The 11,757-nt window shown below is 34.1% G+C and overlaps 2 protein-coding genes across 2 annotated transcripts in view; one reads left to right on the top strand and one right to left on the bottom strand.

Annotated features, from left to right (window-relative positions):
* The first annotated feature begins 2,195 nt into the window (after positions 1–2,195).
* Positions 2,196–8,377, top strand: LOC119836776 (venom carboxylesterase-6-like). Its single transcript, XM_038362239.1, has 11 exons — positions 2,196–2,324; positions 3,165–3,301; positions 3,729–3,871; positions 4,168–4,310; positions 4,880–5,065; positions 5,520–5,710; positions 5,874–6,042; positions 6,351–6,564; positions 6,889–6,998; positions 7,447–7,579; positions 8,129–8,377. The coding sequence occupies exons 1-11, from the start codon at positions 2,264–2,266 to the stop codon at positions 8,292–8,294; spliced, it is 1,653 nt and encodes a 550-aa protein (XP_038218167.1). The 5' UTR covers positions 2,196–2,263; the 3' UTR covers positions 8,295–8,377.
* A 327-nt stretch (positions 8,378–8,704) lies between these two features.
* The window catches only part of LOC119836780 (esterase FE4-like), a 6,822-nt gene continuing 3,769 nt past the window's right edge, over positions 8,705–11,757 (bottom strand). The window contains exons 6-11 of the mRNA XM_038362244.1: positions 11,256–11,446; positions 10,951–11,119; positions 10,235–10,448; positions 10,003–10,112; positions 9,434–9,569; positions 8,705–8,903 (exon numbers count right to left, since the gene is read on the bottom strand). Coding sequence (XP_038218172.1) covers positions 8,726–8,903; positions 9,434–9,569; positions 10,003–10,112; positions 10,235–10,448; positions 10,951–11,119; positions 11,256–11,446 — 998 coding nt within the window. The 3' untranslated portion in view covers positions 8,705–8,725. The remainder of the gene's footprint in view (positions 8,904–9,433; positions 9,570–10,002; positions 10,113–10,234; positions 10,449–10,950; positions 11,120–11,255; positions 11,447–11,757) is intronic.

Raw genomic sequence — 11,757 nt, forward strand, 5'->3', positions numbered from 1 at the left:
ACATTTATAAATATAACCAATACAATATGTACACTTTAACCTTCCTATATAGTAATATTTACATTGAATTTTATTGCACTTAAATTTTTGTAACATTTATAAATGAAATTGTGTAACAATTTGGTATATTTGGCAACCCTACCTACTAGTCATATTAACGTAAGAATGAATATAAATCTTGTATACCATTACGTATCCAGTTTTCCTGTTAAATTTACCTCATTTAACCGTAAACTGTTATTCTAGCGTCTATTGATGGAAAATTCTTAGAAGAAGATACTTTTTAAATTCGGGAGTCAGGTCTACCGCTACGGGGTTATAATTGTTCCAATTGCATGAAATGAAAAAGTATTAAATACATTCCGATATGAAGGCGATATGGCCAGTTACCTCCTTAGATTCATATGTGCTCACACGTTCCATTATCTATTCCTACCGTATAAATTCCCATACAAATGATAACACATATATGTAAACACAAAGCTGTTGTTTGAAAAAAGGTGTCAAATACTGTTTTGCAGCATCGAGAACATTTCATTGTGCACAACGAAATAAACATAAACAAATTACGTGTTATTTGCTAATTAAAATGTTAGTAAAAAATTATTATATGCAGAAATACTCTCGATTTGGCATTTTATAAGGCAATAGCTTATACATAACAAAGTAGCTAAATCCAGCCTTATATATCTTTTAAATATAAATAGTCACTGATAGAATCATTATGTTATAAGTAACCGAAAACGACAATGCTTTTTTTCATATAGTCTTAAGTTATCTGTGGTTCAGGGTTCGTTACAATTTAGTAATCTGTGGTTCAGGTTCTTAAAAGCAATATTTAAGATAATGTCTGTAATTAAGATATAAAAAAAAAACAACAACAAATTAATAGGTTATGTCTTCGTCGTAGATACTTCATTTTAATGTAGGAGATAATTTTTATTTACTTACTACTTTATATATTAAATAAAGTCTACAAAGAAAGCTAAAAGGTATTTAATATTTAGCATAATAATATCGGTTAATGACTTAATCGAATAATAGCTTTGATCTTGGATTCAATCGGATCAATTGAATTGGTTTTAATTATTGTTCGAAGCTAGATTCGCGAGACAAATTATATTATAAGATGACCCAAAAATTACTCTTTGTAAATTCATGTTTTTTATCATAGCAATAAATACTTTTGTTATGAAAAATTGTTTTGTTTTTAATTCTTATCCATTAATATGTATAGATTGTTAATTATAACCTGAAAACTATTTTAATGTGCTTATATTTATTATTATTTTTAGTATTTTTGATCTCTTAAATTTTTGAGAGTTATAATGTACCAAATTTCGCTGTTATTAATCTACCGATTAGTAGATTTTTTTAATCCTATGAATTATTATGCTGTGAAACTCACTTCGGAAAGATTATCAATCATTCAGTGTTGTCGTAGGTCCGGGCGGCAGTATGCAATTTCATTGCGCAATATTAAACCAGATTATCTGGTTATAATAATTAAACGAAAATATGTCTAGATGTATAAGTACTTAAAACATATTGTTAATTATTACTCAATAATATACGATACACGTTTAAGTCTCTCTTGTTTGTGGTTAATTTAATCCTGGAACTTTGGGAATATGCGAGGTAAATTTGAGTTTTTTTTAATTGAAGAGAAATAAAAAAATTAATAATGTCAGTTGAAGGCGCCTGTCACACGTAAAGTATTTACTGTGAACCGCCACTAAATAGCAATGTATCGTGGAATTTATCGAATGTAAAACTAGCGTTGTTGGATGTCAATATTTATAATATTTTAGGATTTCTTGATACGACATATACTCCAATCAATAATATTTTCAAATTGATGCGAATCACGATATATATAAGGTCCTTAGATATACAAATACACAATTAAAAATTTCCTTTCAACTTACAATAAGGTATATCCTAAAATTCTTCTCAAGGATGTCTAGTTGAATAAATAAATGCTTGAGCTCGAGTTTCTAACATTCGAGTTTCTAGTATTCTGGTATCTGTGATTAAAACGAACTTATAATTTTACCGACTAGAATGTATTAAGCTGTATTTTTATATCCCGGTCAAGTCCCGGTCAAGTTGACGCCTGGACCAGCATAGCATTCACGCGTTGTCTATTTTCCATACCGCGTACACCATGTTCTTTTTATTTGATGACCATATGGCTAAATAAAAAAGCATAACGTATGATGCATACAGTTAGTAGCGCTCCGTCGCTGTTAGAAGCTGGAGTATGTTAGTGCTGGCAATACTCTGCTGTGTGCTGGCCGCAAATGCGAGCCAGGATGGGGAAGGCAAGTTGAATACATATTCTATATAATAAATCTCATTCAACTCTCTCTTTTAATTAAAATGTGATCAATTTAATACTTATTATAGAGGCGCTTATAAAGAAAACTTTTTAGAATATTTGAGTACAGATAGAATGCGACATCGATGACAGTAGCTGCTGGTGAAAACAGAACTTGTTTGTTTAGAGGTCTTATCAAAATCTCTATAGCCGTTTCAACGTGACAGGGTTTTAGATAACAGCATCTATCACTTTTATGTACAGACATAAAAGTGTATAAATAATATCAAACTAGGATAAATAGATGTGTCATTGTTTGAAGAATCCTTCCTACTAATCCTATCCTTCTTATCCTATTTTTATCCTTTATTATAAATGCGATAGTTTGTGAATATGGATGTATGTACGTATGGATGTTTCTTACTCTTTCACGCAAAAACTACTGAACCGATTGCAATGAAATTTGGTATGTAGATAGCTGGACAACTGGAATAACGCATAGGCAACTTTTTATCCCGATATTCCAACGGGGTACAGACTAACGCGGCTAAAACCGCGGGGCGCAACTAGTTATTGATATTTACAGAATTAACTACTTTTGCATACGAGTATAAGGAAAACTGTGAACACAGATATGTCAATGAAGTAAATATACACATAATATCATATCTTTCATGCTATGTTCGACTTATTTCATTGTTATATTTAAAATTTGATCATTATTCTTTGAATATTATAAAATAGAAGAAGCACTGATGAAGAGAAGACAATTTCAGGTAAAGTTTCCTTTACCTACTCTAAAAAAAATCTGAGAATAAAATGCACATTTTTATTGTAATAACAGCGAAACAAAGTCCAGTCGCACGCAGTCCATCAGGGGAATTCCTCGGCATTTACAACGTGACGCGGCGCGGGCGACGCTACGAGGCGTACCGGGGTATTAAATATGCTGAACCACCAGTTGGAGACCTTCGCTTCCAGGTATTCAATTGTTTAGGTTACAGATGTGCTAAATTCAAGCCAATAGAGAGATTAAAGTAATATATCATAATTATTAGCTCAAATTTGTTTCATTACAAACGTAAGCATTTATGAGGGTTAAGATTAAGTCAATATTTCTGATTAAAGCAAAATAACCTATGTTATTATATATTATTTATTATTAGTATTATTATATATTCACGGACTGATTTCAAAATTCTTCTTAAAAATAATTTTGAAATCAGTCCGTGAATATATAATAATAATACTTCTTCTAAAATCTTTCACCATTAGCTGCAACTTCTCACAGTGACATGGGCTATATGTATGACAGACGTATATACCATAGACGAAGCAACGGGGTTAACCGCTATATAGAAATCTAGTGTTTGTCCGTTCCATTTGAAATAAATCTTATCATTAACAGCCGCCAGTACCAATACTAAAGTACGAGGTGCCAGTGGATGCCACTAAGAACGGACCAGCGTGCCCTCAACCCTCCAGCCCTGGCTACTTTGTGGATGAAGACTGTCTTACCATCAATGTATATACTCCGACTGAGCAAGAAAGGTAACGTTAATAATAATAATTGTTAAAAAACTCAAAAACTAATGATAGAATCAACTTAATTGTTTCAATTGCTCTTATACAGAGTATACGAAAGGAAATTGTTTAATACTGGCGTTCTTAATCAGGATAATAAAACAATCTCAGGAAATTAATAAACATTCGAAATCTTCAGAAAATTATGATGATTATAATGTCAATTACAGGAGACAATGTAAGTGGAATAGAATAGAATTCTATTTTATTTAATTCATAAATTATTATTACCACCATAACAACTATAAATTCCCAATTTTTAGAAAGAAACCCCTCCCAGTGATCTTCTTTATACATCCGGGAGGTTTCTACTCCATGACGGGTCGCAGCGATCTGTTTGCACCTGACTATCTACTGGATAGAGATGTCGTCGTGGTCACTATTAATTATAGGCTCGCTACTTTAGGTAGGTTTGGTATCTTGTGAATTAGATTTTACTGAATAAATAACAGCACTGAAGTCAAGATTTACATTAGAAAAACAAAGCTTTACTTTTGGACTGGAACTGTGGAAAACATGATAATGAATTATATTATCACAAAAACTTAAAGATATCATACCAGTATCCTATTTTTATTATTGTTGACATTCAGTATTGAGGAGTGTATCTTTAAATGATGCAATAATGACTTGCTTACTAATAACTTGAGTTATTAGAATCTTTCTATATGTTAGCAAAACATTAATTAACTTTTTCATAATCCACATCTCTTATCTACTTAATTATCGTTTCTATTATATAGAGAAATGATTTGACATAATTATGAATGCATATGTAAGCATTTAAATGCTATATTTGTTATATTTTTGTGTATGTAATAAATAAAACTAATTAATCAGTCTTGGAGATTCTTTGCACAAAAAACTACAATGTTCTATCTACAGACGCTTTGATTTTCTTGACGCAACCAAATGAGCTTAGACAATTATTTTTGCAAATAAATAATTCCACAAAATCTATTACAATTTCCCCAGGATTTCTTAGCACTGGCGATAAGCTGGCACCCGGTAACAATGGTCTCAAAGACCAAGTGGCTGCCTTGAAGTGGGTCCAGCGGAACATAGCAGCGTTTGGGGGAAACCCACAGCTGGTTACAATCGCTGGTTGTAGCTCTGGTTCTACTAGTGTTATGCTACATATGATATCGCCTATGTCTAAAGGTGATTATGTTTGAGCAATTTTTCCTGTTTATAGTACTTATGCTATTCTGGATTTTAGTGTTTTGAGTATTCAATGGCGAGATACTTTGTGGTTAGAGTAATAATACTTTATTGTTATTTTTATATGGTACCATGTTATTATCCAGTCCACTTAAAATAAAGATTTTTAATTTGACTGCTTTTAAATAGGTTAGTTATATAAAAATAAATTAGGCGTAGTTCTCACAGTTTGAAGACGATTTAGTTGTATAACATCATAGAGTCACATATTTTTCCCCATTTTTTTATCATAGCCTAGTCGGAAAAATATTTGTGAAGGCGAGGTATTTAGCTGGAGCGGGCGAAATAATGTTATGAATTCGCAATGTTTTTAAATTTTTCCAAAAATATTTAATTCCATCGTATAAATCAGTAGTCGTGACCACATCTTACTTACTACCTTTTTTGTATCAAGGTCTCTTCCACCGAGCCATATCATTAAGCGGCTCTCCAGTCCGCAAAGTACGCAGTCCCACACATTTGTACCCGCTGGCGGTACGGCAGGCAGAGCTGGTGGGCTGCCCCAGAAATTCATCCGGTGATATCGTCAATTGTCTAAGGACTGTGCCATGGAAGGATCTGGGGCTCTCGTTGAATAGATTCTATGTAAGCTTTAAATTAACTTCTTGTTTCTACCACTGCGTTACCCAATTCTCATTTTACTCCTTATAATAGAACTAATTCGAATTTTATTATAGAAAGCCTATGCCTATACGCATTTTTCGTATTAAACGGAATATATAATTATTGTTACGTAATCTGTCTGTAGGAGTTCGGTTACGATCCGCTAACCCTGTGGACTCCAGTGGTAGAAGCAGACTACGGCCAGGAGCGGTTTCTGCCCATCGACCCAATTGACGCCATCCGCGAGGGCAGGATGCATCCCGTGCCTTACATCATCAGTAGAACGAAGGATGAATTCTTCTGGAAGGCTTTTAGTTAGTTTCGCCTACTTTAATTACATTGTAAACATGTTTAAATAAAAGCGCCAAAACTACATAAAATCATATACATATATACAGACGTATCTACATAGATACAGATAGAGATTCAAAAACACATGCAGATGTTATGTACATCACGTACCGATATACCTGTAGATGTAGATACAGACGCATATATAAATACAGATACACTTGCATATACAATTGTAAATAAAGATACAGACGCAGACCAGTCCGTTTTAGAAATACTAATTTGATGTTAAGATAAATATTACTTTGTACTAACACAATAAAAATTTCAGCTATTCTAAGGAACGAAACACTTTTGAGACGTATGAACGAGAATTGGGAAGACATAGCTCCAATATCATTTCTGTTACCACGAGATAACTCGTCCAATGCAACGCGGAGATTGAGGCATGAATACTGTCTCGATGACATGAGGAATGATTCCGATACAGCACACAACCTCGGCAGACTTTATCTAGATTCTATAGAAAGTTTCCCCATTTACAGGTATGATGGGAAATAAGTTTATAGTAATAATGAATAATACTCTTTATTACTTGACAATACACAAAAGTATATAATTTTTAATGAGTGTAGTGATTATAAAATTATGAATGAGTGTAGTGCTTTAATAGATATTTACGTTTATAGTCTTGGTGTATTCCTGAGAAGAGATCAGATCAGAACATTGGTTTTTAGTTGTATTAAAATTTTAAATATTTCTCAAGCCTAATGTCATCAGTAATGTATATTTTTAATTCATAAGCCGTTATTTTTGTTTATTTTTCTTTTATATTCTTTTTTGCCAAAAATAAAATAAATAAATTACAGATTAACAAAATTAATGAGCATCCATTCGACTGCGCCCGTGTGGAGCTGTCTGTTCACTTATATCGGCAATAACAGCTTCTACCAGGACCCTCGTTCTAAGAAACCTGTCGGTATGAGTATTTTCTTTATCACTATTAGCTCTTAATTTCTTGGTAACATAATAATTAGAAAAATTGTAATTATTAAAATTTGTGTATATTTATTTATGAATACCATTGTTGTTATTGTGTCGTTTATTTCATTGTTCAGTTTAAGATAAATTTATTTAGGACATTTTACAATTTCATTTACATTACATATACACTGCGCATGCTCTATTTCCGATCTTAATTTGGCTCCTGCGTGATTATACGGACGGTGTTTTCTGAACAGTATTGGTTTTTTTAAATAGATAGTCATTCAAGACCAAGGTTTATGATAAAATCTATTAAACTATCCAGGTTTTTATGCATGATTACATCTAATAAACTATTCCGATTAAACGCGTACGAAGCCGCGGGTGACAGCTAGTAATCGAATAACTGAATGTTAGAGTTTGAGTTAGGTTTCGTTTTGCAGGTAGTGCACACCACGACGATTTATTATACCTGTTCTACGTCGCGTACCGGTTCCCGCGGATCGGGTTACAGGGCCCGGATGCTGATATGGTGGAGAAGATGCTCGGTATTTGGTACAACTTCGCGAGATACGGGTAGAGTATTTTTACTTTTGAATTAGGACTATTTGAACGATGTAAAAAAGGGGAATATATAAATTCGATTATCTCATGTTTGTTGCTTTATATTTTCGACAGGTTGAAATGATTTAGACAATCCTATTTTAATTTGAAAGCTAGTACGTTTGTTGCGGTTCCGTTTAAACTTGGTTTAGTTTTTGACGATTAGGTGCTTTAGCTTGTGTTAAAAATAACTACGGTTAATAAGAACGGTGCATTGAAAGTTTTGTACATTTAATTTTTTGTTAACTACCAACTTCCGTTATACCTGTATTCGGTATCACAGTTAAGAATTGTACTACTTGTACTAATTAATTATCTTTGGGACTACGATTTGCATTAAGTATAGATCGTAATGCTGAGATATTAGAAAATTTCACTATCCTAAATTCAACAAAATATTTAAACGTATCTGATCACTGATATTAATCATTATATTTCATAAAGCGCCAATTCAAATTAACACAAATCTAACATCTTAATTAAATCTATTTGAATTTGAATCTGAAAATAATTATTTCCCAGGGACCCCAACGACCGCGGAGACACGCCAGAGTTGTACATACACTGGCCACCAACCTCCCCCATTGAAAGACCCTATCTACGTATAGACAAACAACTCTCAATACATAAGAACCTCTTTGGCGAATCTGCCGGCTTGTGGGAGGAACTTTATCCGATTCAATATTGATTTGAATGAATAAAGAGAAGGAAGGAGAAGAATGAAAAAAAGAAGAAAATTATTTAATCGTTGTGTGCAATAAGTTGACTCGATGAATTGTGTTGTTTCATTTTAATAGACCTTAAAGTACAATTAAACAAAGCTAAAGAATATTTTAATAGTTTAATTTAATATAACTAGTTATAAAATGCCTTTGATATAACTAGTTTTATTATGAAAACAAAATCCCGAATGCTAACTCTTCTTCGCAGGGTGTAAGGCTTTAATGCTAGGGTAAGAAAATTCTTCGATCCTTTTTTTAATTAGCGCCATTCTGATAATTTATGAAAACTATGTATGTCCATAGTCACATACATACATACGTTTGCAAAACAATACTCTCCTTCGGTCAGTCGGGTAAAAATAAAACCACATTTATACAATATTAACTCGCTTTATTCTCAAGATTTCGTCAAATTATATTCTATGGGATATAGATATTCCCAAACTCGGAATCTGTTTTCAAACAGATTTCTATGAACGGAGAAATGATCTCCAATTTGCAAATATTGTCTCTCATCAGGTCGCATGGGGGGCCACACCGGAGATGCGCAGTCGTCTAACAATGGGTTTGGATTTCTGAAAAATTATAATCTAAATAATATAAGAAATAACGTTTGTGTTTTAGTGTATAAACTGATTGTGAATTATTTTATTAAATTTGTCTATTATAGCACTTCTTGATACCAGCGCGTTCCTCTTTTTATACCGAGTTATTAGCAAATTAGCATTATTTTATTGTACTTTTTTATTCAGTCAGACAAACAATCTCTTCATCTTTCTGTTCATCAAATAAAGTTTCCGACTCATTAGTCATTTCGCTAATTAACTATAAGAAAGCATATCAAATAAATCAGTTATAATATAAAGTATAATAAAGTTTGTAAGGATGTGTGTGTGTTTGTTGCTCTTTCACGCAAAGCTACTGAAATGATTGCAATGAAATTTGGTAGACAGCTGGACAACTGGAATAACACATAGGCAACTTTTTATCCCGATATTCCTACCGCGAAACCGCGAGGCGCAGCTAGTTTGCCATAATTTTCTACCCTTCCCAACATGCACCTTAAAGTCTAGTATCCATCCTTACTGTACAATATTCAGCTTACCCGGTAAGAGCAAAGTTGTAGAACATGGTGGTTAACTTGTCAACCATCAGGGAGTCCCTGGAGTCAGACACAGGGATTTCTTGGAACCCAGCCGGAAGTGAGAACAGATATATTAACTCGTCGTGATGAGCTACACCTGAAGGTTAACAATAAATTAATAGCTAAAAACACTAACAGGCTTTAATTATAGAATCGATTAAATGATCCAGAAGATATAAATAAATTAATAAAGAGAGATAATTTAATAAGGAAATTATTCAATCCTGCTGATCCTAATCAGGATAATAAGATAAACTCATAAAATTGATAGCGTTAGATCCAAAAGTTGAAAGAAGTAAACTCGGAGAAGACAATATGAGTGGGAAACGTTAAATGTACAAGAGCAAAGTTACGATCGCTAGTCTAAGAAATGTAATATTATTTCTTTATCCATAATATTATGTTTAATATTCTGTGAAAATCAGCAAGATTGAGTTTTAAATTGACAAAAGTTCTTGATAGAAATTTGTAGACTGGTCTGGTTTGAAAATATAAATCTAGTAAATGAGAAGAGTGGAGAGAGCGCTTACCGACGGGTTTTCCACTAGCAGGGTCCACGTAATGACTCTGGTTTCCGATATAGTTGAACTCGTAGTAGTATGTGGGCTCTTTGTTATTATAAGCCATTAGGTTCGCTAGTCTGATAACGAAAGATACATGAAAACATTTATTTTTTACTCTCATTCAAATAGATATTAGGTTAAAATCTTGCAAATATTCAAACAAACAAAGTCTTCAGCTATATAGGTATATCAATCTCACCTATGAGCGCCGAAGCCGATGACCGCGTCGCCATACAGCCGGCCCAGAGCCGCGTTGTCAGCGGCGGTGTTCTCCAAGCGGCGCGCGGGCAGATACTGCGCTCGCAGCGCGCGCGCGCTGCGGTCTGACGGCGCGGGGAGGAGGAACGCTTCGGGACCTACCTTGTACCAGTCCTCGTTGATCTGCGTGCGGTATATCGAGTTGTTGAGGACAACTGTAAAAACAATAATTAATCTTTATTGACATACTAATGTGATGCTTAGGCGCCGGAGCTAGTTAGACACGTTGGCTCAGGAGCGAGAGTCTTCTCCCAATAGTGTTCTTACTATTTCGTTCCTCTCCAAATGTTCATGGGGATCGTCTACCATCAGGCGAACAACAGGCTCAGTTGCTCTCCAATTTTATTTTAAGGAAAACCGTTTTGGATGGAATTTTTGGTGCAAAGATAGTTTAATTCCCGAGAAAGCAAAAGGCATATTTTTTTGTGCCGGAATTTCCACAGGAATGCATACTATGGGGGAAAACTCTGGAACTGTGTATATTTTACTTTAACAAAAATTGCTAATAATTGCTATGTTATGTATGTTCTGTATTCATGTGCTTTTTACTCTACCGTGTCATTCGCTGTAAAGTGTATGTAACTGTCGAAGAAATCACATATCTATAAAGTGTAAATGAATGAATCTAAAAACAACGAATAATATTATATAACTCACGGAAAGATTCCCAAAAGAACTCGTCTCTAGTCTGGCTCACTATGTACGGTACAGAGCGCAGTTTGCCCGCTCGTATGGCCCGCAGCGGGTCTTCGGGTAAAAACCTTTCTTGGCCAAAGTCACCTTCTATTACTGGAGTCCAGATCAGAATGGGATCTATTGAGAATTCCTATAGGGAAAATAATTTTATTAACTATTAGTTTCAGTTAGTTTCAAACTCATATAAAAATTCATCAAATATTATTCAAATGGTTGTTCATTCAACAGACTTGCTTTTAATAGCATTACTGTATAAGTTGACTCACTTGGAACCCCTTCAGCGAGTCTCCCAACACCCTCCAGGGTACAGCCCTTAAGCAATCCACGAGCTCAGCGGTGGAAGTAACCGGACAGTCCACCAGCCGGGCCTGTTGCACCGCGAGATGTAGGAGGTTGCAGCGGAAAGGGATTTGGGAGAATGGGGATCCGCTCATTGATATAGCGCGGTGGAAAAGACCTATTGATTAATTCAATATTATTATTAGCAAACTTAAACTAGAAATTTTTTTTGTACAGTAAACTTCTCGAAGGGGCATTTCACGTGAAGCGAACAAACTTTCTTTGATGGTCATTTTTAGGCGATTGCGAGTCTCTTTGTGTTTGTTCTTTAATCAATTAAAGCAATTATTTATTTTTAATCGGCCGGTGTGCTCCCACAAAATTTATTTCATATGCAATTGTCAGGGATAGTGAAAACATAAACTTAAATAGATCGCAATCGTGACCACGACCGTGACTTTGACCATGACAATACTAAAACTGTCCTTG

Source organism: Zerene cesonia, chromosome 25 (assembly GCF_012273895.1).
Source record: "Zerene cesonia ecotype Mississippi chromosome 25, Zerene_cesonia_1.1, whole genome shotgun sequence".
Lineage (NCBI taxonomy): Eukaryota > Metazoa > Arthropoda > Insecta > Lepidoptera > Pieridae > Zerene > Zerene cesonia.

Coding starts and splice junctions, on each gene's coding strand:
- LOC119836776 (XM_038362239.1), top strand. CDS start 2,264: ATGTTAGTGCTGGCAATACTCTGCTGTGTGCTGGCCGCAAATGCGAGC. Junction 3,302..3,728: donor TTGGAGACCTTCGCTTCCAG/GTATTCAATTGT, acceptor TATCATTAACAG/CCGCCAGTACCAATACTAAA. Junction 4,311..4,879: donor TTATAGGCTCGCTACTTTAG/GTAGGTTTGGTA, acceptor CAATTTCCCCAG/GATTTCTTAGCACTGGCGAT.